Here is a 24,818-nt window from a genome sequence, read left to right as displayed (position 1 = left end):
TCATGGACTGGAGTTTGACACCCCCTATCTATCTATCTATCTATCTATCTATCTATCTATCTATCTATCTATCTATCTATCTATCTATCTATCTATCTATCTATCTATCTATCTATCTATCGACATTTTAACTGTTTCCGCTCTCGAGGTCCCTTCACATGTTACCTATGTACATGGTTGCACACACTAAAAAGTAATTATTGCTTTAATTATTCATTAAGTGAATAATTCCAGGTATTTTCCACAAAATACATTTTGACATGTCACAGCAGGTAGAAAAAGCAAACTTACTGTTTTGCTATGACTGTTTGCCCTTGAAGAGATGGAAGTCATTGTCAGTGTGATTCGTAACAAATTAAAATCTCAGCTCTCAAGAATACAGAGCTTTCTGTGCAGGGGAATTCATTAGTGTAGAATTGCTCCGATAATTTTTTTTGATTATCCTTAAAGGTGTGTTTTAACGTGAACAAGTCTGAACAAGATCAAGCTCACAGTGACGGGGGTTACATCAGGTATGACTGTGAGGCTTATCTCACTGTGCAGGTTGTGAAGCTCTGCAGTAATGGAGACAGAGGAGCAATCTGGCTGTTGACAGTGAGCTTTTAACCCTTTTCACTGCACAGGCAGGCTTTGTTTGACTCCAAGGATTATGGCCACATACAAAGCTCTGCACCCATCAAGAAAGCCATCCCTGTCAGAGCTACTGACGTCATTACTCTTTAAAAACAAGATGCTACCAGAGAGTCTGAAGACTGTTCAGCTTCAGAGATGGACAGAACCGCTTCAGCTACGCTCACTTTGGTGGTTTTCTTCCTCTGCTGGAGTTGTCACGCCAAGGACGATACTGAAGCTCAATCCTGCCCAGAATACCAGGAAGGTTTCGATGGCTCGTGCTACGAGTTTGTGGATCTGCAGCGATCCTTTCGAGGTGCTGAGGAATGGTGTGAGCGAGGCGGAGGACACTTGGCCTTTATCCTGAACGATGAGACGCAGCAGTTCCTTCAGAAGCACCTGAAGCCTGACAGGAACTGGTGGCTCGGAGTGGCACCTGCTGCTCCCAACCTCACGCTTGACTCTGCTGCCACTGAGGGTGAGAGGAGGCACTGAATGACTTCTTATGACTGTATGCATTTCAGTGCTAACATAAACAGTTAGAAAAAAGGTTTTGCAGAAAGTTAGTAAAATTATTGCTTCTTTAAAATAGACAAGAACTTCTTTGAAACACACTATAAATATTAAGTATTCTGGTGCACTTATTGACAGAAAAGAAGTATAAGTGATCAATGATTATATTACAAAGTGCACCATAAATTTCAGAAATGAAGGCATTATAACCTCTACTGCTATCTCACTGGGCAGCTTGTGTGTGCATTGTAAATAACTGTGATGTGTTTGTTTACTGACATTCGCAGTGAAAGGAGCCCAGTTGGATATCTCAGCCAACAGGTGTAATGGGAGATAATTGTCACTCTTTTGAACTATTCAATAGGGTGGCTGTCACAAGGCCTGATTTACAGTGGTGTGTTTGTTTCCCTTCACAGAGGACAAGACTTTACCATTTATTCACCCCGTCTGTTCTTTACTGTCAGAAAGAAAACAAATGGGCATGCAGTAATAACATTTCCACCGCATTTCGCTTGATTATCAAAAGTAATTGTTGTGCTTTTTCAGGTGTTCTCGCTTGGTTGGACAGCTCAGATGTAAGTTACAGTAACTGGGTTAACTTGCCAGATGATCAAGCAGCCTGCGCGCATGTCCTGAGACACTCAGGCTTTCAGTGGGAAGCTACAGAAAACTGCAGCCAGGAATTTAACTTCATTTGCCAATTTGGTACGCGCGCTTAAAAAACTTCATATATGACAATGCAATTATGCTGCTTCTTTTTCTTATGTAAATTTTCTTCCGTTTTTTCTCCCTGCAGATTCTGGGAGATCAATTGCATGTGATGGCCAAAACGCTACACTGCAGTGTGGTTCTGGTCAAGTTATAGAGATTGATGACAGTTTTTACGGTCGTAAAACAATCCACTACTGCCGATCCCAACTTACACCCTCGCCCACGTCTTCCCAGGAAGAGTGCAGCTGGATGGATGTAACAGATTATGTAACAGGTATTATGGGTCACATCTTTTTAATTGACTTGATCCAGCTTTTGATGGCAGCTATGATACAGAAACAGAAAAACATGTTTACAATAGGTTGGGCTACTCGTCATTTACTTAACCAGTTATTTACCTCGTTACATTTTAGAATGGTAAATTCTGCTGATGCGTGCAGTGTTTGTCTTTATTAAAGCAACATCATCCAAAAGCCAAGAAAAAACTTAGTAAAATCAATACTATTATGTTTTTGTTTCTCGATTCGTGTAAAACATAAAAGCCATCATTGCTCTGTGACTGCAGACAAAGGGGTTATACTGCCAGAAACTAAATTCGTGTAATCCCTCCCTGTTGGAGGTGAAAGATGGGTAGAGTGAATCTACATCCATATTCATAGCAGTATTAGTTATGCTGGAGGGGTTAGTAAGCTTCTCCCTCTTTAAAAAGCTTTTATGCAGTCTCACCAGAAGCTTGTAGATACAGAAGGAGGATGTTGAAATTTGATAGTATGAACATTAAATAGCAGCATTCTTTTTAAACATCCTTACCAAAAACAACCTGGGCAAGATTTATTTAGATTTAAATCCCATGTATGGTAGATGCAAGAAATCTGATTGGAACACTTATTCATACTTTTTGGGACCTTCCCCGTCTCCTTAAATTCTGAAGGGAGGCCTTTAAAATCTTGATCAGTCTCCAATAACTCCAGTATTTGAAATATTTGGTTGAAATAATATGCCTTCCAACATATAGGTTGCATTTGCTACACAAATAGCTAGAAGTTTAATGCTTATAAAGTGGAAGGATGAGACATGTCCCAACCACACTCATGGGATCAGAGACTGAGTGCATTTCCTGGACTGACTTTGAAGAGATCAAGTGATAATAGCCATTTATCTTGGTGAAGAATGCCAATTTCGTGACACATTTATTTAAAATAATAAATATTTATATCTCACTTGTTTATCTAGCTAACTCAATTTTAGCATTTATTGTTTTTATTTGCTTTTTGTGTGACTTTTTCTGCGTTGCCTGTAAAGTCTTATCATTAATGTGCAAACCCTAATAAATAAAGTGTGTTTTATTGCCGTTTGCTCGGCTTGCTGTATGTGTTATTGCAGCTCACTGCCACGGACTGCAGGCTTGCCAGGCTGGAGTAGATCTGAGCACTTTTGGTGAACCATGTCCGGCGCTGGGAAGTTACCTGTCTGCAGAGTATCGCTGCAAAAATGGTCAGATGCACGATTTCTTGTTTTATATACACTTTTTGCACTAAACCCATCAGCCTAAACTCAACCTAAATTCATAAAGACCAGCTGATCAAAACAGATTCCATAGTGCTTATGATGTTATGTGCAAAGATCTTTGACTGTATGTTTCCACAAGTCTAATTCAGTGGTGTGATTTCCTCCTAGGGCTTCAGCTGCTGATGAGTAAACTTGCAGCTGTCTTCGATAATGTCACCATCACCGTGAAGTGGCTCCTTCATCCATTCCAGGGAAACTTAACATGCACAGTGAATGCTGGGGATGGCCACACTATTGATCCGTACAGCCCAGAAGAGTGAGCAAAGATTTGCAGTTGACCAAATATGTTAGATGGATCTTAGTACTTTATTTATATCACAAACACTGCTGCTTTTTCACAGGATGGAGAGCACAATTATACACAAATTCACACATCCTGGTGTCTTCCTGGTTGGAGTGGAGTGCACTACCAGTGACTGGAATATCGCAGCTCAGAAGTCTATAACGATTCAGGAGCCAGTTGGAGACTTCAGTGTGATCATGTGTAATGGCCAGAATATGTCAACAGGTGGCACTAAATGCAATGCCCTCTTCAATGTTCCAGTTCAAATCCAACTTGCAGTGGAGGCAGGTGAGTCAGTTTGGCAGCACAAGGGGTGCGACGATACGTCCATTTCTCAAAAATAGAAGATCATTCTGTTCTTATTTTCTGTAACTAGGTACAAATGTTTCCTACACAATTCATCATGAAGCCCATTTAGTCGCAAATCAATCAGTGGGCAGCGGAAAAATGCCACACAATATTACCCTGAATGCAAGCATGGTGGAGAAGCTCGGTCATGGTTGCCACAACTTCACCTTAGCTGCATCTAACAGGGTCACAACCCGCACGGTGTCTGCTCATCTAGAGCTGTGTCTGCTGCATCCCGTTGAAGGCCTGCAGGCCTCTGTGATTGCGGAGGAAGACGTATGTCCCGACTCTGCTGATCTCATCATTAACATTTCACTGGAGCGAGGAGCCCCCGTGGAGCTGCTCTTCACACTCACTGGAGCTGAGGACACTCTGTCGGAGAGCAGAGACATGCTCGCTGATGGCTTGCAAACTTACACATTCTCCAGCCCACTTAAAGGTACTTAAAGCTTGAGTCATGCTCCTGTTAAGACAAAACAAGTACCAGTTATATAGGATTTGTGCCCGATTTGGTTAAACATGATCTCTTTTGGTAAAGGATCTTTGCAAGTGAACGTAAGAGCCACCAATGGTCTTTCATCCTCTGATGTCGATGTGGACTTAGACAAGATTCTTGAGGCTTGCCAGAATTACTCTGACTTTTCACCGAGCACCAATGAACATACAGTATGTAAAATATCATTTTAAACAGAAATAATCTGGGAACTTGTGCAAAATATGTAGCCTGTTGCAGAAATGACTGCAGCACAATGACTCTGTTTTCATCTCCAGGCAGATAATGTGAGTGACAGTGACTCTGCTGACTTGAAAATAATTGCTACTCCTGACACTTTGGTTGACTACACTCAGAGGGTTACACTGACAGTAACTGGAACTGAATCACTGCCTAGCAAAGAACTGGCATATGAATGGGAATGCAGTAAGTACAACACTAATTCACTGATCACTAAATTGTGATATGATGCATGGGTCGAGGGAAACCTGGTCATTCAGATCCTTGTTGAAACCCCACAAGCTCTGCCACTGCATCATCGTGAAATTTGTTTTGGATGTATCGGGAAAATACGTAATCACACAACAGTACAATCAAACTGCAACTGTAATCTGTGATCATTACAAGACAAGAAACACCTAGAAGAGTGCATTATGCCCTAAGTCAAGAAAATTTGCACGGAAAATAGTGTCAGATTGCAGTTTTAGCAAACAGAGCTGATGCTGCACTGCATTGCTTATACAAAATGTTTTATGCTTCATCTTGCTATACCACAGCATTATTATGACATCATTATTATTGTGGTCTTATATTGAGACTGTTTCTGCTTTTTTTTCCCACACAGGATATTGCAAATGCAAAAACAAAACAATGGATGAAACTCATGTGATTGAACGAGAATGCCTCCCAGATCCATTTGAAATGTTCAGATACATTTTAAGAGTAAAGAGAAGGACTTGGTTTAGGAAATGGGCTGAACTTGGAACAGCTTCTAAATGTGTCTCTGTTGTTCCTTCAAAAGAACTCACAGATGTCACCATCAGGTAAAATGGGTTTAATTAGAAACAATGGTATTTGTACAGGATTGCAAAAATGCATCAGGAACTACAACCAGTTACTTTATGTTCTTAATTCTTGCAGCTGTGATAATTGTGCTTCAATAAATGTGAATGACCAGGCAAAGCTAAGACTGAGCTGTTTGACGACTTGCCCGCATGTAGTTTGGTATATTGAGGACCTTAAACCTTTGACAGTAAGTCTGAAACAACAACAGGAAATGTGGCTAAATAGACCGGTGTGACAAACAAGAAATAACTAATGAGTTCTCCTCAGGGTAGCCTCGGTAGATGCTACTCCAAAGTGGGAAGACGGCCCCTTACGGAGAAGCACGATGGCAACATTGAATATACCGTTCACAGCCAATATCTAAAAGTCTCAAGGGGCATGCAGCAGAACATCACTGTAATTGCTTATGGTGTGTTTTCATGTCATAGATAGACACAGAATGTGTCTTTTAAAATACATTTTTGATCAAAGTCTAGAAAACAAATTATACCTGATTAATTTTTTTTTTTTAAACAGACAAGAAGGAGCCGGGGTTTGTCAAGTACACACTTCCGATACCAGACCCCGAGCCAACTGAACCACCTACAAACTCAGGAGTCACAACTGATGCACTGATGGATCCCTCAGTGCCCTCATGTAGCATCTCCCCACCGTCAGGAACTGTGCTCGATGCTTTTGGCATTACCTGCAAAACAACTTCTTTCTGCTCTACAGGCTGTCTCTATTGCTTCAAGACCAACACAGGTGAGAGTGTGGTGGAGTGTAATTAGTGTTATTGATGAAAGCAATCTCACAGCTTTTTTGTTTTGATAGTTTTATTTAGCTTTTTAGCCCTTGCCACAAGAGGTCACCACAGCAGACAGCAACCACATGTTTGATTTGGCAGTTTTATATCTGGAACTAGTGACCTTTTGTTTGCCAAGTGAATATGTAAACCACTACACTATGGGGCCACTAACTCATGAGCAGAATATAAATAAAGCTTTTGTGGTATTTTCGGGCCACGTGCCAGCATCAGCTGCTGCTTTATCAGTTCAAACAAATTGTACAGCTCAGTTGAGAAATGTTTTTTTGTTAGATCGTAGCGCTTTAAAATAAAAAATCTCAGTAGGTGGAGTCGTCGTGGTCTGGGTCAGCTGACCCAGCATTTCTCAGTTTGAACTTTCTAGTATTTATTTAAGAGTCTCTTTAATTCCAGGGTTGCTTAATGTTTATGGTTTTCTTGTGTTTTCCTCTTTGCGTATTCAGTTTGTTCTTAGTTCCTCATTCCTTTAGAGCCATTCCTCTTTCCTGTCTCAAGTCTGTGTCTATGATCTTTGTCTTGAAACTTACTTAGTGCGTGTTATTAGCTTTAGGTTTACAGTTTTCAGTTTTCTTAGTACAAATCCCAAACATAAGCTATAAACCTGCCAACAGCCTACAATAAATGGTTCACAGTCTGCGTTCAGGTCCTCACACTACTCTCCACTACACATACTTGACAGGAGTGGTTCGAAAAGTTGGTGGTTGACTCCCCGGAGAAAGTAAATTAGTTTTCATTTTGATACTTTATCAACCAATGTGTAGGTACGTAATTGAGAATCAAGTGCAACCGTGCTAAACTGCTTCTTTTGTCCTTTAGGCACACATCTACGATGCAGTACTTCAAATGAGGTGAGGTCAGTCTTCTTGCCTCTCGGCGATGCCAACAACAAGTACAGTTTGTCTGTTGTGGTGACTGTGAAAAATGAGCGAAAAACAGCAACTTCAACTGTCATCACTCAGGTTGGTCATCAGTCAATTATTACATTTTCTCAAATACAAAAAGGAAGATTAGAGAAATGCTAATGATTAATTAAATAACCTCAGTTATTGTGTTTCTACCTTAAGGTACGGAAAGGTGACTCCAGTGCCTCCGTTAGCACTCTCCAGTCTGCAGTGGAGGACTCTGTGAGTCAGTTAGAGGAGCAAGGTCTGCTCACCGGTGAGGCGCTTGGACAAATATTTGCTTCTGTTTCCGATATGCTGAATACAGTGAGTGGCCAACATCAGAGGGACGAGCGGTCAAAGGTAACAGAATGCAGTTAATGTTATAACTGGACCGGATAACACTGCTGTGATGTTTACGAGGCCCACAACTTGCGAGTGGAGAACATGATAATCATCGTTTCCTTCTCTTTCAGCTGAGAGAGCAAATGCTGACCAGAATGAGTACAGTTCTGCAGGACTGCCCCAGCAACACGACTCAGGAAGTGCAAGTGACCGCCAGAGCTGTGGCTGGGCTCACGCACCGCTCAGAGGAGCTCAGTCCTGCTGCTCAAGTATAATACATTAGATATGCAATAAAGTGCAGTGCAGACCACCTGCTTTGATAAGGCTGTAACAATACCTGCTGTCTGTTTGCATTATTTATTTAAGGATCAGTCTGAAGTCTTTAATCAGTCAAAGCTGATTAAAGACTAAAAATGTGACGTTGGCACAGATGTGTAAAACACAGCAGGATTAAGTGAAACCAGTATTCAATCATGCAAAGTCAGTCAACTTCTTGAGTAGGACTCTTGAGAACAACTGTTGAATTTAACTGTGCAATGAATATATTTTGCAGCAACACCAAGCTAAAAAACAACAACAAATTAAGTTTAAATACTTAATTTGGGTAGTTTAAATACCCATTTAAACTACAGGTTTAGTGTAATCATAAGCCTTTTTTGTAGGCTTAAGGCAAATCAACACTGACCCTTTTGTGGTTTCTGCTGCTGCATTTCCTCTCTCCAGGAAGAAGCGGGTTCTCTGTTGGTAGACCTCAGCTCCTCCCTCAACAGTATCAGCATCAATCAGCAGAGCACAGATGATGTAGAACTGGTGCAAGCAGCTGAACCCATAGTTGAAGCAGCCAGTAATATTTTGAATGTTTCATCAAATGTGAGAACAAAATTATGACATATCATGCTGGATGTCATTCCTACGTCCACTGCGGTCTTTACCAAACAAGATGTTGTATGTTCTCCTTAGAAAAAAGTCTCAGAGTTTCTTCTGACTGGGATAAATAATGTCCAGAGTGCTCTGCTGAATAACAAAGAGCTGAACGGAGAGCCTGCCATCATTGACTCTGGTCAAATCAGTGTGTATGTGAACAGGTAAGACATAACAGGCTCTGACTTGGACATGTGCTCAAGAATTCCTGAAGATAATTATAACACCGTCTTCTCCAGGATTTCGCCAGAAAGCATGCAAATGCTGGATATAAATGCTCAGAAAAACAGCTCCTCGAGTTTTTCCTTCCCTGCTCTTCCTCCTCATATTGTCTCTCCAGATGAGCCAGTGGACGTCAGAGTAAGTGTTTGCACGCTGGAGGGAAGTGGACATCATCATCAGTATATTTTTGAGATTTTTCTCTGTTTTCTGTTCTAGTTTTCTTTTTTAGTCAGCATTTGTTTTTTCCTATAGCTGAAAGTCCACAGTTTAGATTTGATGAACGTATCATTTTAGCTCCAGCAATAAGAGATACAAACAGACCACCTTATTTGTAGGGTTATCTCTCTTTTCTGGCTTTGTAAACTACAAGATGTTGGAACCATTTAAAAGAATTACAAACAAGTAAAATCATAGAAATAAAAGCGAGAAGGAAAAGGTGTTTTCAGAAAGCAAAAGCAAAGTTTTGTAGATGGAAAAAAAAGGCTTCACCAAAATCATCTGAGCCTCTATTTATTGTATTACCTACTTTCTAGATGATGAGTTTTGAGAAGAATCCATATTCTTGGAAGGAGGAGAACATCACAGGAACTGTGGGATCCGTTTCCCTCACCAGAGTGAATGGCAATGTCATTCTTGTTGAGAACTTACCTGAAGAGATAGAGGTACTATTGTATAAGAGATACTTTTATTTACTTTAGTTTAAGAAGCATTTGGGGCATGATGTCTTTTCTGGAGTTTCAGATTCTCCTACCCCGGCTTGACAGTGGACAGGAGAACAGCACAGTCCTGGACCTCGCCAATTTCAGCACATTAATAATTGACGTTCCCTCTCCGGATGTAACACTGGTGCTGAAAACTGAGCCTTCTGAAGACATTTCCTTCATGCTCTTCCTGGGATATAAAGATTATCCAAGTGATAAGGATTATGTAGCCAAGACAAAGATCCCTATAGAGAGCGCGAGAGAAGGTCAGTATTTAGTTTTTAGAAAAGAATATTAGGGTTGCATATAATTAATGTAAATTCCTTTTTTATCTGGGCTTCTTTTTCTTAAAATAACCGACATCCCTAAGTATCATGATAACACAAACACTTCTTTTGCGTACTGCCATGTTAAAGTTTAGGACAGCACAATTAGAAAAAGACTGAATGAGCCTTTTTAGCTTGTTTTGGAGGGGTTTCCAGGAGAAAACCTCTTCTCTCAGAAAGAACATGACAGCACAGCTTAGGGCGACAAAGTTTCATCTGAACAAACCACAAGAGTTCTGGAAGAATGTTTAAAGAGATGAGACCAAAGTGCAGCACCATGTTTGATTAAAACACGCAGGATATCAGCACAAACGCCTAAAACCAAACCTCAGCCTGATTGAAATGCTGTGGTGGGACCTCAAAAGAGCTGTGCATAAACTAATGCCTAAAAATGAAATGAAGAACCATTGTAAAGAAGACTGAGCCAAAATTACATCAGAGATCAATGAAGCCTAGCAGAAAGTGATTATTTTTAAGTTACTGCAGCTAAAGGTGGTTCTACAAGCTCTTGCCGGGCGTGGTAGCTTTCTTTTTCACGTGACTGCAGAACAAACATCCTTTTCATACTTTGCAGATAACAAATAACAGTAGATCCCATTCCTGTGTGGTCATGCATGGTGAATAATGTACTGTATAGTATAATGTAGATGTAAATCTGCATTAAGTTGAAGATAGCTCTCAAATTGTGGGAACCAGAGCCACATTATGAGGGCATCTCTACCTCATGAAGACAAGGATTAAGCATTAAGGTTATGCAAGCAGTAATTATGGTTAAAGTTAGAATGAGTCTTCTTAAAATTATCTCTGTCTCTCTGTTATAACACAGAAGAAAAATTTACTTGGGTGCTGAGTCCCAAAGACAGAACAGATGATGTTGGTGTGCACTACCTTGTTATAAAGCCCATTGTAGAGCCAGGAATCAAATCCATCAACGCCAGTGTCACTGTCATCTCCATCGCTGCCCAGTGCAAATACTGGAATGAAACTGGGTCTTTTTGGAGTGAGGATGGCTGCAGGGTAGGTGGAAAAAAATCACATCCAAACTGATTGCATTATTACTTCCTTAAAATGTGGAGTGTGAGGTTTGATCACCTGGCTTCCTGTTTTGTTCACAGGTTGGTCCACTCACCACACCTTTGGTCACTCAGTGTCTCTGTAACCACTTGACTTTCTTTGGCAGCTCCTTCTTTGTCATGCCTAACTTAGTGGATGTGTCACGCACCGCTGAACTTTTTGCTACATTCACAAACAACCCCGTTGTGGTGTGTTTTGTCGGAGCCATTTTTTGTGCTTATCTATTGGTGGTGGTATGGGCGCGCAGGAAAGACATGCAAGATTCAGTCAAGGTAAAGTAGAGCTTCACCAGTTTACACCTTTTGCTTTTAAGAATTTCATGCTAACCTTCAATGTTTCATCTTGATTTTACTTTAATTTTGTCTTGAAATTAAAATTTTACCATCATGTTTTTAAAAAAAAAAAAAAAATCCTAAACGTTGCCCCATTGCATCCACTTCCAGGTCAAGATAACAGTTCTCGAGGACAACGACCCCTTGGCTCAGTATCGTTACCTGCTGAGTATTAACACAGGACACCGACATGGGGCATCCACTTCCTCTCAGGTCAGTGATGTTGATGCAGACTTGGATGGACTCACAGCAAAGGCAAAACCCATCTGATGTTTTTGTTGAACAACGTATGATTGCGGTATTCTGATGGCTCTCACCATCCAAGCCTCGACTAACCATTTAGTTATTTTTTTATTTTAGGTAACCATAACTCTGCTGGGTACAGAGGGAGAAAGTGAGCCCCACCACCTGACAGATTCGGAGAAGCCTGTGTTTGAGAGAGGTGGGGGGGACATGTTTCTGCTGACCACACACTTTTCTCTTGGAGAGCTGCAGAGCATAAGACTGTGGCACGACAACTCAGGAGATCACCCTGCGTGGTACGTGGGTCAAAGGGAAAAAGGCTAATGATAAGCTTGAGCTTTATCAATATTTTTGAGGATCTATACTTCAATCAATGTGCAGGTATGTTAGCAAAGTGATGGTGCAGGATCTGGAGACTGGTCAAAAGTGGCACTTTCTCTGTAACTCCTGGCTGGCTGTAGATATGGAAGAGTGCACTCTCGACAAGGTATTCCCAGTAGCAACGGAGGTGGATCTAAAGAGATTTAGGTGAGACTTGTCATTTATTCAAGGGATTTTGAATCCACTCTGTTTTTGGAGTTTGTTTTCTTGACTTTAATTTCTTGAATCACTTTTCTTAAAAACTTTTTAGTAATCTGTTCTTCATGAAGACAGCCAAGGATTTCCGTGACGGCCACATCTGGTTCTCTGTCATTAGTCGACCTCCGTGCAGCACTTTCACACGTGTGCAGCGAGTGTCCTGCTGTTTTTCCTTACTGCTGTGCACCATGCTGACCAGCATCATGTTCTGGGGCATCCCCACAGACCCCTCTGAGCAGACGATGGACCTGGGTAAGTAACAAAATGTACACAAAGCTTTCACAAAGCTGAAAAACAACAGTAGGTAAGTAATTTTGTAATGCAAAGTGTTTAATATTTAATCCAAGAGTTTTTGATACTTCTGCATCATAAGTGTAATTTTTTATTTTGTTAAAAACTTTATGAATACAATCAGACACATGCAGCAAATTATGCAAATTAAAATTCATATATGCAAATTGATGTTTAAATACTTTTTGTTAAATAATTTGTTACAAGATTCAATAAACACAACAGGTACAAATATTTTGATTTTGATGTGAAGAGAAATCTCATGGTTGATGTGGAGTTTGATGCTCATGATGCTCATGTGAGTTTTGGATTCCTGCATTCATTTTATTACACTCTCCATGAATTCTAGTGTTTTGTTTCTTGTTTGGTTCAGTTTTGGGGGCCCTGTTCCCAGTTCAGGTTTTAGAATTGAGTGTTACGATGTGTTTCAGTTTGTTCTAACATTTTATTTCAGTTCATGGCTTGATTTTAGTCTGTTTCCCAGTCTGTATTCCCGTTTCTTTGTTTATGCGCTCGCTCCTTCTGCATCCCTGACTTCCTGCTTAATGGAATCCTTTATGGATGGATCAGGTCTGCTCCTCCCTGATTTTACCTGTTGTTAAAAACTTTCTCATACATCCAGCCCTCACCTGTGTCTTGTTTGTCTATAACTCTGTTGCATATTTGTAGCCCCGTCTTCGCTTTTTTTGTGGTTTGGTCCCAGATTACTTTGCTCACTTGTTTGTTTGGACTTACACTTAGTTTTCAGTATTAAAAGCTTTTCTTTAATTGCACATTTCCTTACCTTCAAGTCTATGCATCGTCAAAACTGACAAGATTTACAAATTTTACATACGTGCAAACGAAAAGAAGAATATCTGATTGATTTTTTACAAAAGATTTGGTAGCAGGAGTAAGTAAGACCAACATAAAAAGATTTAATCTTTCATCAGTGTTCCTTAAAACCCAATTCAAAGTAAGACTTTAACTTGGCAGGTCACATCGAGTTTACCTGGCAACAGGTTATGATTGGAGTTCAAAGTTCAATCATCATGTTCCCCATCAATCTGCTCATCGTGAGTATCTTCAGAAACACTCGTCCTCGAGAGAAAACCACCAAAGCAGATGCAAAACAGGGGAAGACTGCCCGAGTTTCTCCCTCACAGACGTCGTCCCCACAGAAAGAGATAAAGGACATCACACCAGATAACGTGATGAAGGTGAAGTTTATGTTATTTGTACCTCTTCAGTGTAGTACCAGTAAATATTTTGTTCTCCATGTCTGAAGAGCTTGGTGTGGTTTCTTGATTAGGACATAAAAAGAATTGCTCAGTCTCTCTCAAAGGCCATGAAGAGCCCACTGCCACATCTGGAGCTCCATCACGGTCAGCAGGCTGACATCAACAGTCTGCTGTCTCTGGTGGAGGACATCATCAGACAGCAAAACCAAGCCGCTGAAGACTTCTACACTGATTCTTCTAAAAAAGATCAAGCTATGATCCTTAGTTTGGGTGCGGTGAATCTGCAAGGTAAACTGCACTATAATATTATAAATGCTTTTAAATTCTATATATAATTGATGTCCTTCTTTGTGTGTTTGCTTGGACAGAAACCAGTGTGTGGGAGGGCTCTGAAAAAACTTTAGATCTAGCCCAGAAGAAGAGCAACAAGAGCCGGTACCTGTACAGGCAACTGCAGCTTATCGAGAAGGAGCTTGGTATGTTGGGACCTTCTCAGTTTCCAAATCCAGACAGCTACAACCGAGCCATGCAGCAAGTTCATGGAATGAAGGGGCTTCTGGAATACCACCTACCCATGTCAATCCTGGATGGAGACAAGCTCAGCTGTTTCCCCGGGCCAGAGGAGAGTCTTGGTGGGAAGAAGAAATGCTGCCAAGGAGGGCTGCCGTGGTGGTTTGTGTTTATCGGGTGGATACTGGTGATCGCAACCAGTGGTGTGTCAGGATACTTCACTATGATGTATGGGCTGACTTACGGGAAAGACCGTTCTATAAGCTGGCTTATTTCCATGGTGGTCTCCTTTTTTGAGAGTCTTTTTATCACCCAGCCTTTAAAGGTGAGAAACATTACAGTATATGTAGGAGCAGAAGATTTTAGCCCACTTTAGAAGATTTTTTTAACTGACATTTTATTCAATTTTAGAAAATTACTAAACAATATCAAATCCGTTTTTGTGCGAAATACTGCACTGATTTACCTGTATACTGCAATTACTGTTACATTTTCTGAAGACAATCCACTCTAGACAAGCCATTTTTAAATGGGAGAGTCTGTAGGTCAATCTCTCTATCTTTTGCTGCAGGTTCTTGGATTTGCTGCTTTCTTTGCCCTCGTCCTGAAGAAAGTTGACCAGGAGGAATACGGAGAACCAGCCATAGAAGAAAGTCTCAGAAGCCCAGGTAGTTTTATTTTGTATCCTTGTTTTTTTTTTTCTTTTTTAATTTTGCATTGCATCTTTTGCATTGTTTTGTGTTGAAGAACAAAAAATGCAATGCATCTAAAATCTAAAATCCTTCCCCAGACAATCCGGATGCAGTCCAGGCAGCAAGAAGAGACAGCACCTGCAGTTTCTATAAACCACCACCTCCCACTGATATCGAGAAGATGCGGAACAACATGATTAAAGAGCAAAAAGTCTTTGCACTCATACGGGAGATTGTCGGTGAGGAAACCACTTTGATTCAAAGCAAGAACAGGAACTAACATTTTAACAAACTGATGTAAGGGATCTGTTTTTGTTGCAGTCTATACGGGATTTATGTGGATGTTACTCCTGGTGGCATACGGTCAGAGGGACCCCAACGGCTACTTTCTGACTCAACACATTCGCAAGAGCTTCAGCAAAGGCATCTCAGACACAATGAGCATTCAAGATGTGTTCAACTGGGCAAACACGACTCTGCTGAGCAACTTGTTTGGAGAGTACCCAGGTCAAATATCAGTGACGCTAATTGGCACACAGAATGTTTTACATGAATCCCTTATGAAATTTGAAAATCTTTTAGTTTAGTTTTGATAGTTTTTTTTAAATAAATAGCTGAAGCTTATCTTAATTAAAAACAATTTTAAAAATGTAACAATTAAATACAAGATATTAAACAACTCCTGAGAATTTAACAATATTACCCATGTGAAACTAACTCTATATTTATGTAGTAAAGCATAAAGATTCATTAAAATTTCTTCTTGTCATTTGGAAATTGGTACCAGGATTTATCACTGATGGAAACTCAAGGCTTGTGGGCAACGCTCGTCTCCGCCAGGTGAGGGTGCAGAAAAACTCTTGCCACATAGCTCGATCCATGCAGGAGTCTATCCCGGACTGTCACACTCCGTACTCATGGGAGCTGGAGGACATGGGCTCCTACGGCCCAGGTTGGACTCGACCTGTAGGTCGTAATGCTTCAACGAACATTCACGACCCGTGGAAGTACAAGTCTCAGCGTAAACTGAGGGCCTACCCCATCTGGGGCAATGTGAAGCTCTACAGAGGAGGAGGGTTTGTGATGGATCTGGGGCCAGATTTCCAAAACTCCAGCAGGTAGTTAATTTTAATTGCGGGTGACATTATTGCACTTAAATGGTATAAAGAGTAAACTGAAAATATTTAGAATTCAGAGCATTTATCAAATAAAAATATTAAAATTAAAATATTGTTTCATACATAATAATTGCAGTTGTAACTTGTGGGTTGCAGGTTTAATTACTCTTATTAAGACAAAGTAAACTTAAATGTATGATGAGTAGACAGGAGCCATTGCATTGGTCTCCAGAAATATGACTATTATGACCAAATAAGTAATTTGCTTCTCAAAAAAAGATCCACATCCACATGGCTCAGCTGATACTCTTCTCAATGAATATTCACTTTATAAATCACATCTATGCTACACTTTGGGCTACTTTAGCCTGCTCACAGTTGCAGCATGTAGCAGCAGGCAGGTTTTCAACCATCTCCTCCTGAGCTGACTTAATCAGTGTCATATCTCTTAACACTGATAGATGCTTTGCCCTTGCTGGTCAGAAGATCCCATTTATACTGGCAAATCTAAATTTCTGCAGATAGAAAAAACTATCTTATCTTGAGTGTCCCTGACTGGTTCTGATTTGTCTTTTTTATCCTCGTAGGAAAGAACTGTTAGTCTTGAGTCACGTTTTAAAGTACAAAATCTGTAAATTACTTCGTTTATCGTTGCTGCTGTAGAACCCTTCAGTACCTTTATGAGAACACCTGGTTTGACGTGTACACCCAAGCAATCTTTGTTGAGTTCACTGTGTACAATGCCAATGTCAACCTCTTCTGCATCGTCACACTCATGCTGGAGACCACAGCAACAGGTAAGTAGACCAGATGTAGATATTCTGTGTGAGTTGCACAAATCCTCAACCGTTATGAGAACCACCTAATCTGTCATACCGTGTTTCTAACAGGAGCGTTCCAGTTCTGCAGTGAACTTCAGACTGTGCGTCTTTACCAGTCGACCGGTGGCCTTCACATCTTTGTCGTGGCTTCTGAAATCATCTACTTTCTTTTCATCATCTATTACATGTTTGTTCAGGTGCACAAGCTTTATCTTTTCTTTGCTAATATAAATATAAGTTATTACAAGTGAAGTTATACAGTAAATATGCTCACCTGATTCTGTTTCCTATGTGTTTACAGGGAAAGTTGATGAGGAAACAGAAATGGACTTATTTCAAGAATAAGTGGAACCTGCTCGAGTTGGCGATCATCATTCTCAGCTGGAGCGCCCTGTGTGTTTTCATCAAGAGGACTTTACTCGGGAACAGAGACATGAACTATTACCAGAACAACAAAGAGCAGTAAGCAATAAGAAATGCTGTGAGTTTATGAACCACTTATGTATTGCTCTGCCCACCAGGAGCTGCACAAATCAGGTTTTTTTCTATTTCTCAGCATGCAAGGTCACAATTTAGTGGCTCTCCAGTAGCATGACCATGCATTGATGAAACGAATTCACTTTGGCAGAGAGTGCATACATCATGCTGTGCTACTGGTAGTTTGGGAACACTAATTTTAGCTAAAACAAATCATTTGTGTGTGTGTGTGTGTGTGTGTGTGTGTGTGTGTGTGTGTGTGTGTGTGTGTGTGTGTGTGTGTGTGTGTGTGTGTGTGTGTGTAATCCCTGTGAGCCAAAAGCTCAGGCTTCAGGTTTAAATGGTCTGTTTCAGAGAGTTTTTTATCTTTATAGGGATGGGAAAGGGAGCTAAAATTGTTTGTTTTTGACAGTGGATGAATTGAAGGGCTTTACAAAGGTCTAGTGTAAAGCCTTGAATATATCTTCCCCATCTGTCCCCCAGGTCTGCTCAGATCAGGGTGAGGACAACCTCATCATTAGACAGCGAGCGCTAGGGTCTGTGTGGATGTTTGTGTGTCTGTCTGCTTTTTGTGACCACGTGGGCTCGTCCATAGAGAATTTACATTACACCAACAACACATCCACCCCGGGTGATGGATTTCAAGCGGACTTCAAAGAAATATAATAGGGATAACTACTCAGCCGAAGAGTGTCCACAACAAAGACTTAACGTGTGAGAGGATTATTTTTAACTGTGAATCAAGTGAGGCTGTCTAAATAGAGTTCAGGACTGATGTGGAGTTGGAAATGAGCATCAGAGGTCCACTTTAATTCATTTTTAACTGGTAAGTTTTTAATCTTGTGTGTACAAGATGACATAACAAAAATAACTGGTGCACATAAGATAAAAATGTGTGCAGATGGAGAAAGATCACCTTAAGGAAACGAAAACATACATGCAATCCACATCAAGAGTAACTGTGCTATATGACATTTTAAATCTTGATTTATGATTGTGATGGTGAAAATATTTATTTGTATTCTACAGTGAGCAATAAAGGCTTTAAAAATAAAACAATTTAAAGAAAATAAGTCATTTTCTTTCTGTTTCTGCTCTGTCCAGGTTCGTCAGTTTCCATGAAACAGCCAAGGCCGATGCAGTGCTTGGATATCTGATTGCCTTTCTGGTACTGCTGGCTACAGTCAAACTGTGGCACCTGCTGAGACTGAACCCCAAGCTGCACATGATTACAGCCACACTGCAGCGAGCTTGGACTGATATTTCAGGCTTCCTGGTGGTCATGACCATCATGTTTCTGGCCTACTCTATTGCTGTGAGGAGTTTCCCACGCTTAACATCAACATGCTGCTGGAGTCCATGTTTCTCTCTCTGTTTTATGTTTACTTTGTGAAATAGAAGTAATTTAAAGGTGGTCACTGACACAGAGGTGAACTTTCTATTTTCCAGTCTAACCTGATGTATGGCTGGAAGCTGTACTCCTATCGGACTCTGCTTGATGCTGTGCAGACCATGGTCAGCTTGCAGCTTGGTATTTTTAACTATGAAGAGGTCAGTATGAGACAATCATAATTCAACCACAGCTCACTTTTGCTGCTCATCCTCCTTCACTATAGTTCTTGCTTCTGGTCCCACAGGTACTAAATTACAATCCAGTGCTCGGTGCTTTCCTCATCGGGTCCTGCATCGTGTTTATGACCTTTGTGGTGCTGAACCTCTTCATCTCCGTCATTCTGGTGGCATTCACTCAGGAGCAGATACATCACAAGGTAACTCACCCACACCATGTCTGAAATGCTGCTGGTGTTATTGTTCAGTTCCAGTAGAGACCTGATTGTTAACATGTTTTTGTTTTTAATGACCTGAGATGAATTAATAATCCTTGAGTTATACTGAATGCTCACTGTTCTTGCAGCCGTCAGAAGAGGATGAGATTGTGGACCTGATGCTAATGAAAATCTGCAGTTTGTTTGGAATCAAATGTAAGAAAGAAGGAGACGGCCTGACCGGGACGCCAGACACGTCGTCTGCGCCGAATAACACACTCTCAACTATTTCTTCTGGGAATATTCATGATGGATGATAAGTGGGACAGGGATAGAAGGTTAACATTGTGATACCCATCAAATGCTTTGCTTTAGTTCCTGCTTGCCTTCATTAGCATGATTTAGTTGTCATGTTGTTGTTGCTTTGTAACGCAATATTTTAACCCTTCCAAGTGTCTGTATTAGCATTTTTCTGTGCTGCTGCAGAGCTGGAACCATTGTACGAGAAGCTGATGCACTGCAGATGCTAGAAACTGAGGCGATCCTTATTTTATCCACATATGAGGCATTGTACGTAGAATGCAATTTGTTGTGATAAAGGAAATAAATTAGTATTTATGTGACTAAATCGTGGACAATATGCATTTATTCCATATAGGTACTCATGGATATTAGTGGAAACTTGCACTGGCATTACCCTGGCAAGGCTAATCAATACTGTCATTACTGTCCAGTAGTCAGCAGCCATGCCCAGTAGTTAATAGTAATATACTGAGCACTGTGTTGTGCTTAGCATTATATCCCCATGACCAATTCCTGTAAGAGCATCTCATATAACACAAGTTTAGACAACATACACAAGAGAGCAGAGCACAGAACATTCCAGTTAATGTGCAAGTTCTTTAGACTGCTCATAGCATCTTCAAGACCTCTTAAAGACGTTATCGCGTGAAGTCTTATCCATTCAAGCTACAAAAAAGGGAATTTAAGACACTTCAAACCCACATAATGTCTTCTTCCACACAGTGCATATGGTAAAAATCCATAGATCAGTGAACCATAAATACCAGTATGCAGTTCATATTACCGGACAACTGAAATTCTTTTGTTGCTCTAATGTGCATTAATGTAAAAGTCAAATTTTCTTTCTCTCCTGTCATCTAGTCTGGGATAACTGGTAGTTCTACATCACCTGCAGATGTAAATTTTGTCTGTCTCAGCTCTTTGAGTGAGATTTATAACCTATGAATGGATAGATAGACGGATACAGACTACTTTAGACAATTCCTCTGTCACTGGGTCTTTACCAACAACACCAAAAATGTTAAAATGAGAAAAAGAATCAAATATTACATTTAAAATGTTAAAGTGTCTTTTGAAAACATGCCAGCAACGGTACTGATGACTTGAAGACCTGAAGGTTCCCTAGGTGCTGTGTGCTTGCTGTAGCTGACCAGGCTTGATTTTAAGCCTTTGAATTGAATTGTGGCACTACAGGGATCCTCAGGGCTGGAAGCAAACAAGCAGCAAGCTGCTAAGGACTTTTCACTTTCTATCAAGGCCAGAAGCCAACAATATGGAGATAGTGGGAGAGGAGCTTGATGAAGGATAGGATCAAAATAACCTGGAAAGCTTTTTGGCCCCACCATACAACAATTTGCATATAAATTGGGTCAGTATTACATCAGAGATCATCTCTATATATATATATATATATATATATATATATATATATATATATATATATATATATATATATATATATATATATATATACATATATATATATATATATATATATATATATATATACATATATATATATATATATATATATATATATATATATATATATATATATATATATATATATATATAAATAAAGGATATTGTCACATCGATATTTTTAAAAAACTCGATATATCGCCCAGCCCTATGAACTATGTATTTGGACATATCTCCAGAATTGATTACGCTGCAACTTATATAACTCTACAATTTTATCAAAGCTTAAAAAACATTTAGTCCCACAGTCAAATAAATCTGATACATTAAGGATGCCTGCTTTACGCCACTGTAACCAGTCAACCGATGTCCCTCCAATTAAAATTCTTTTATTACTCCATAAGGTTGCCGAAGGTGATTTAATAAAGTCCCAGCGACCTGCCCTATGTAATTTAAACCACAATGTCTTTGCAATTATAGGATTGGTAGTTTTATGACTGCTATCAAACAGCTCCCTCCAAGGAGAAATACCGCCATTAACTTCCATCTCTGTATGGGACCAGATGGGTTTAACTGGTGCAGTAGGTAACCAAGCTCTAAGTTGTTTCACGTTCATCACCCAATAATACCATTGGAAATTAGGCAATGAAAAACCTCCTTGTTTTGCACTCACTTGAAGTTTCTTAATACTTAAACGATGCAGTGAGCTACCCCAAAGAAACTGCTAGATTAAAAAGTCTAGATCTTTGAAATACTGGAATGTGTAATGGAATATTACATAAAATATAAAAGATCATGGGTGCAGTCATCATCTTAATACAACTAATTTTACCCCATATTGTGAGACGTACTCTGGACCATCTACCAAATTCCATTTTTATTCTTTCAAACATTGGCTCCATATTTGCTCGAACCATCTTAGTGTAATCCGAGGTAATTTGTATCCCTAAATACCTCAAACCATTCACGGACCACCGAAACTCCCACTGTTTAAATAAAGTATGGGGGCAGTGTCCTGACATAGGCATTGCCTCTGATTTATCCCAGTTGACGCATTCTAATAGGGCTGGAATTGACTTCCCAGGCTGGGTCATAAGTAACAACATATCATCTGCATATAATAGAAGCTTATGTTGACTATTACCCATTGAAATTTCAAATATATTTACATTATTTCTCAGTTTTTGTGCCAGAGGCTCTATAGCAATTACAAAAAGACCGGGGCTAAGGGGACAACCCTGTCTTGTGGATCTCTGTAAAAGGAATAGGTCTGATATGAGCCCATTCGTCAATACTCGCGCTGAAGGCGAATCATATAATATCTTTATCCACCTAATAAAATTGTCACCAAAACCAAACTTTTATAATGTCTTAAACAGATAATCCCACTCAACACAATCAAAAGCTTTTGCAGCATCCAGCGACAGGGCCACTGTTGGATATACTGAATCATATACATAATTTTGCAAATTAACCAACCGCCTAATATTATCTGAACCATAGCGGATTGGAACAAAACCAGATTGGTCTGCATGAATTATTTTCACCATTACTACTTTTAATCGACCCGCTAAGACCTTTGCCAAGATTTTTTGGTCAGAATTCAGCAAAGATATGGGGCGGTAACCACTTGGGTCTAAAGGGTCTTTTCCAGTTTTAAGAATAAATGTTATAAGTCCAGAGTGCATTGGCTGCGGTAATGAGCCTACTTTGAACGCCTCATTATAAACATCGAGCAACAGGGGACTTAACATATCCTCAAATGCTCTATAGAAATCCAATGGTAACCCATCTAATCCTGGAGCTTTATTAAGTGGCATACTGTTAATTGCACGGGTAATCTCCTCCACTGTAATTGGAGCATCTATAATCTGCTGGTCAGTAGTAGAAAGCTGTGGCAGGTTTAAATCAGTAAAGAATGCTTCGAGTTTCTGTTCATCTAAACTACCTTGTGTAGAATAAAGATTGTTGTAAAAGGCCCTGAATCCATCATTTATATGTCTAATAGAAGTTGAAATAACCCCATGTGATCGTCGTATACCTGGGATATGGTTCATACTGTCTTTCTGTTTAAGACGGTATGCTAATAAACGACTCGGCTTTTCTCCCATTTCCCAATATGCTTGATTAATGCGAAATAAAGCGTATTCTGCCTTTCTGTTGTACAGTACATTCAACTTATATTTAACTTTAACAATTTTATTCAACGTAACTCTGTCTTTTGTATGGGAATGTACTGCCTCAAGTGCCTTTAATTTGGCTTCTAACGTAATGATATTCTTGTTAGCTGCCTTCTTTTTAAAGGAAGCGTAAGAAATTATCCTCCCCCTTAAGTATGCCTTCATAGCATCCCACCAAGTAGCCAATGTAGTGTCCTCTCGATTATTTGTCTGTTTGTAAAATTGTATTTCAACTCTTATCAATTTAATAAACCCAGAGTCTTTAATTAAGGACACATTTAAATGCCATCTGCGGCTTTGAGGAATCTGTAAAATATTTCCAAGACATAGAAAAATTGGCACATGGTCCGAGAATACTATATTACCAATACTTGAATCTATGGAGTTATTCACTAAGGCTTCAGAAATAAGAAAGTAGTCGATTCTAGTATAAACATTATGAGGCGGAGAGTAAAAGGAATATTCCCTGCCTTCTGGATGCATTGTCCGCCAAATATCATTCAGACCTAAATCTGAGGTCATCTGCCTTATGGCAACTACAGATTTACTCTCTGTGCCTCTCCTAGGAAGTGATCTATCTAGGTCTTGATCCAGTATTTGATTAAAATCTCCTCCTACCACTATTTGTGCACCTTCTAATTCCAAAAGATACTGTGACAGGTTATGAAAAAAGGCGAGTATGTCCGCATTAGGTGCATAGATATTACATAAAATTATTGGTGTGTCCAGTAGTTGTCCATAAACCAATATAAATCTACTTTCCTTATCTGTTATTACTTTTGTTTCAGTAAAGCTAACTGCTTTATGAATCAGAACTGACACTCCCCTACTTTTATCAGTTCCAGGACTGGAAAAGACTTTACCTACCCAGGAACATTTAAGTTTTAAGGCTTCTGACTTGCACATGTGCATTTCTTGAATAAAGGCTATATCAACTCTTGATAACTTTAGATATGTTAATATTTTCTTCCTCTTAATCCCGTTATTCAACCCCTTAACATTCCAGCTGGCTATTTTGAAATCTGTCTGTCTATCCATCTTATATGTTGTCTCCTTGACCTGGAGACAACATATAAGATGACACCGCCATGGACCTCAACCGGCAGGCTTTGTGCTACCTGTTTCTTTATACAGGAGCATGTAGGGGTGGACTGCCTTTTTATTTGATTACCCTTTTCTCATGTTTTTGTTAGTTAGGGACATTTTGGGGGACGTTATACTCTTACTTGTTAAACACATGCTCCCATCCACTGTCTTGGTCCAGAAGCTCCATAATCCAAGTGTCCCAACTCAGGTCTGATGGCATTTTTTCAGTGGTGTTTTTAACCTCTTGGGAACTTTCACTACATTCCTTACTTGATGCAGAAAGAAGAAACGAGTCAGGGATGCATAGCAAGCACAACAAGACACCAGCAGCCCAGACCTTTCACCAACTGAAGACATTTGCAGCACCATAAAACATGACAGAGAAGAGCTGGGACTATGCGAAAGGGTGAAGTGCTGCAGTAAAGTTGCAATGGTCCTATCTTTTATACAGTCTATGGTTCACTCTATTAAGATGTGATTATTTCCAAGGTCCATTTAGTTTTAGTTAGCTGAAGCTAAACCAGAAGTTAAAACGAGATGGTGAAAAACATTTTTAGTTAATGTTACGACTGTTGTTGTAATGTTGTCTCATATATAAATCTGAGTGTGCAGGTGCATCTCCGTGATTGGTGCATCCATGGGACGGACCATACAGATTGGCTAATGACCTGGAGACAACATATAAGATGACACCGCCATGGACCTCAACCAGCAGGCTTTGTGTTACCTGTTTCTTTATACAGGAGCATGTAGGGGTGGACTGCCTTTTTATTTGATTACCCTTTTCTCATGTTTTTGTTAGTTAGGGAGATAAGACATTGTCATTTGGTTTTATTCTTTTCATAAATAAGTTTTGTACATCCTTTAGATACGGCCCCTTTTGTTTGTTGTTTTGGGGTCCACCCCGAA

General features: G+C 39.9%; 1 protein-coding gene across 1 annotated transcript; it reads left to right on the top strand.

Annotated features, from left to right (window-relative positions):
• Nucleotides 1-768: 768 nt before the first annotated feature.
• On the top strand, nt 769-19,235 carry LOC146639722 (polycystin-1-like protein 2). The gene is made up of 41 exons (XM_085346005.1): nt 769-1,090; nt 1,672-1,830; nt 1,922-2,110; nt 3,220-3,330; nt 3,514-3,661; nt 3,747-3,976; nt 4,065-4,475; nt 4,575-4,702; nt 4,808-4,955; nt 5,374-5,572; nt 5,670-5,781; nt 5,862-6,003; nt 6,111-6,338; nt 7,216-7,358; nt 7,464-7,643; nt 7,757-7,894; nt 8,349-8,495; nt 8,586-8,710; nt 8,786-8,906; nt 9,302-9,430; nt 9,510-9,735; nt 10,622-10,812; nt 10,911-11,141; nt 11,313-11,414; nt 11,562-11,740; nt 11,826-11,972; nt 12,076-12,275; nt 13,290-13,513; nt 13,606-13,822; nt 13,903-14,369; nt 14,616-14,712; nt 14,835-14,975; nt 15,058-15,243; nt 15,524-15,854; nt 16,518-16,651; nt 16,745-16,872; nt 16,977-17,137; nt 18,257-18,467; nt 18,602-18,703; nt 18,790-18,921; nt 19,068-19,235. Exons 1-41 carry the CDS (start codon nt 769-771, stop codon nt 19,233-19,235), a joined length of 7,485 nt encoding a protein of 2,494 aa, XP_085202131.1.
• The last annotated feature ends 5,583 nt before the right edge of the window (nt 19,236-24,818 follow it).

Source organism: Diplotaxodon limnothrissa, linkage group LG1 (assembly GCF_057381915.1).
Source record: "Diplotaxodon limnothrissa isolate DT_005_m linkage group LG1, D_limnothrissa_male_GT1.1, whole genome shotgun sequence".
Taxonomy (NCBI): Eukaryota; Metazoa; Chordata; class Actinopteri; order Cichliformes; family Cichlidae; genus Diplotaxodon; species Diplotaxodon limnothrissa.
Note: the sequence above shows the minus strand (reverse complement) of the source record. Positions and strands in the feature narration are given on the sequence as shown.

Excerpts from the sequence above, each read along its gene's own strand:
- LOC146639722 (XM_085346005.1), top strand. The coding sequence starts at position 769 with ATGGACAGAACCGCTTCAGCTACGCTCACTTTGGTGGTTTTCTTCCTC. Across the intron at positions 3,977-4,064 it reads CCAACTTGCAGTGGAGGCAG|GTACAAATGTTTCCTACACA; the intron begins GTGAGTCAGTTT and ends TTCTGTAACTAG. Across the intron at positions 16,652-16,744 it reads GCTGGAGACCACAGCAACAG|GAGCGTTCCAGTTCTGCAGT; the intron begins GTAAGTAGACCA and ends TGTTTCTAACAG.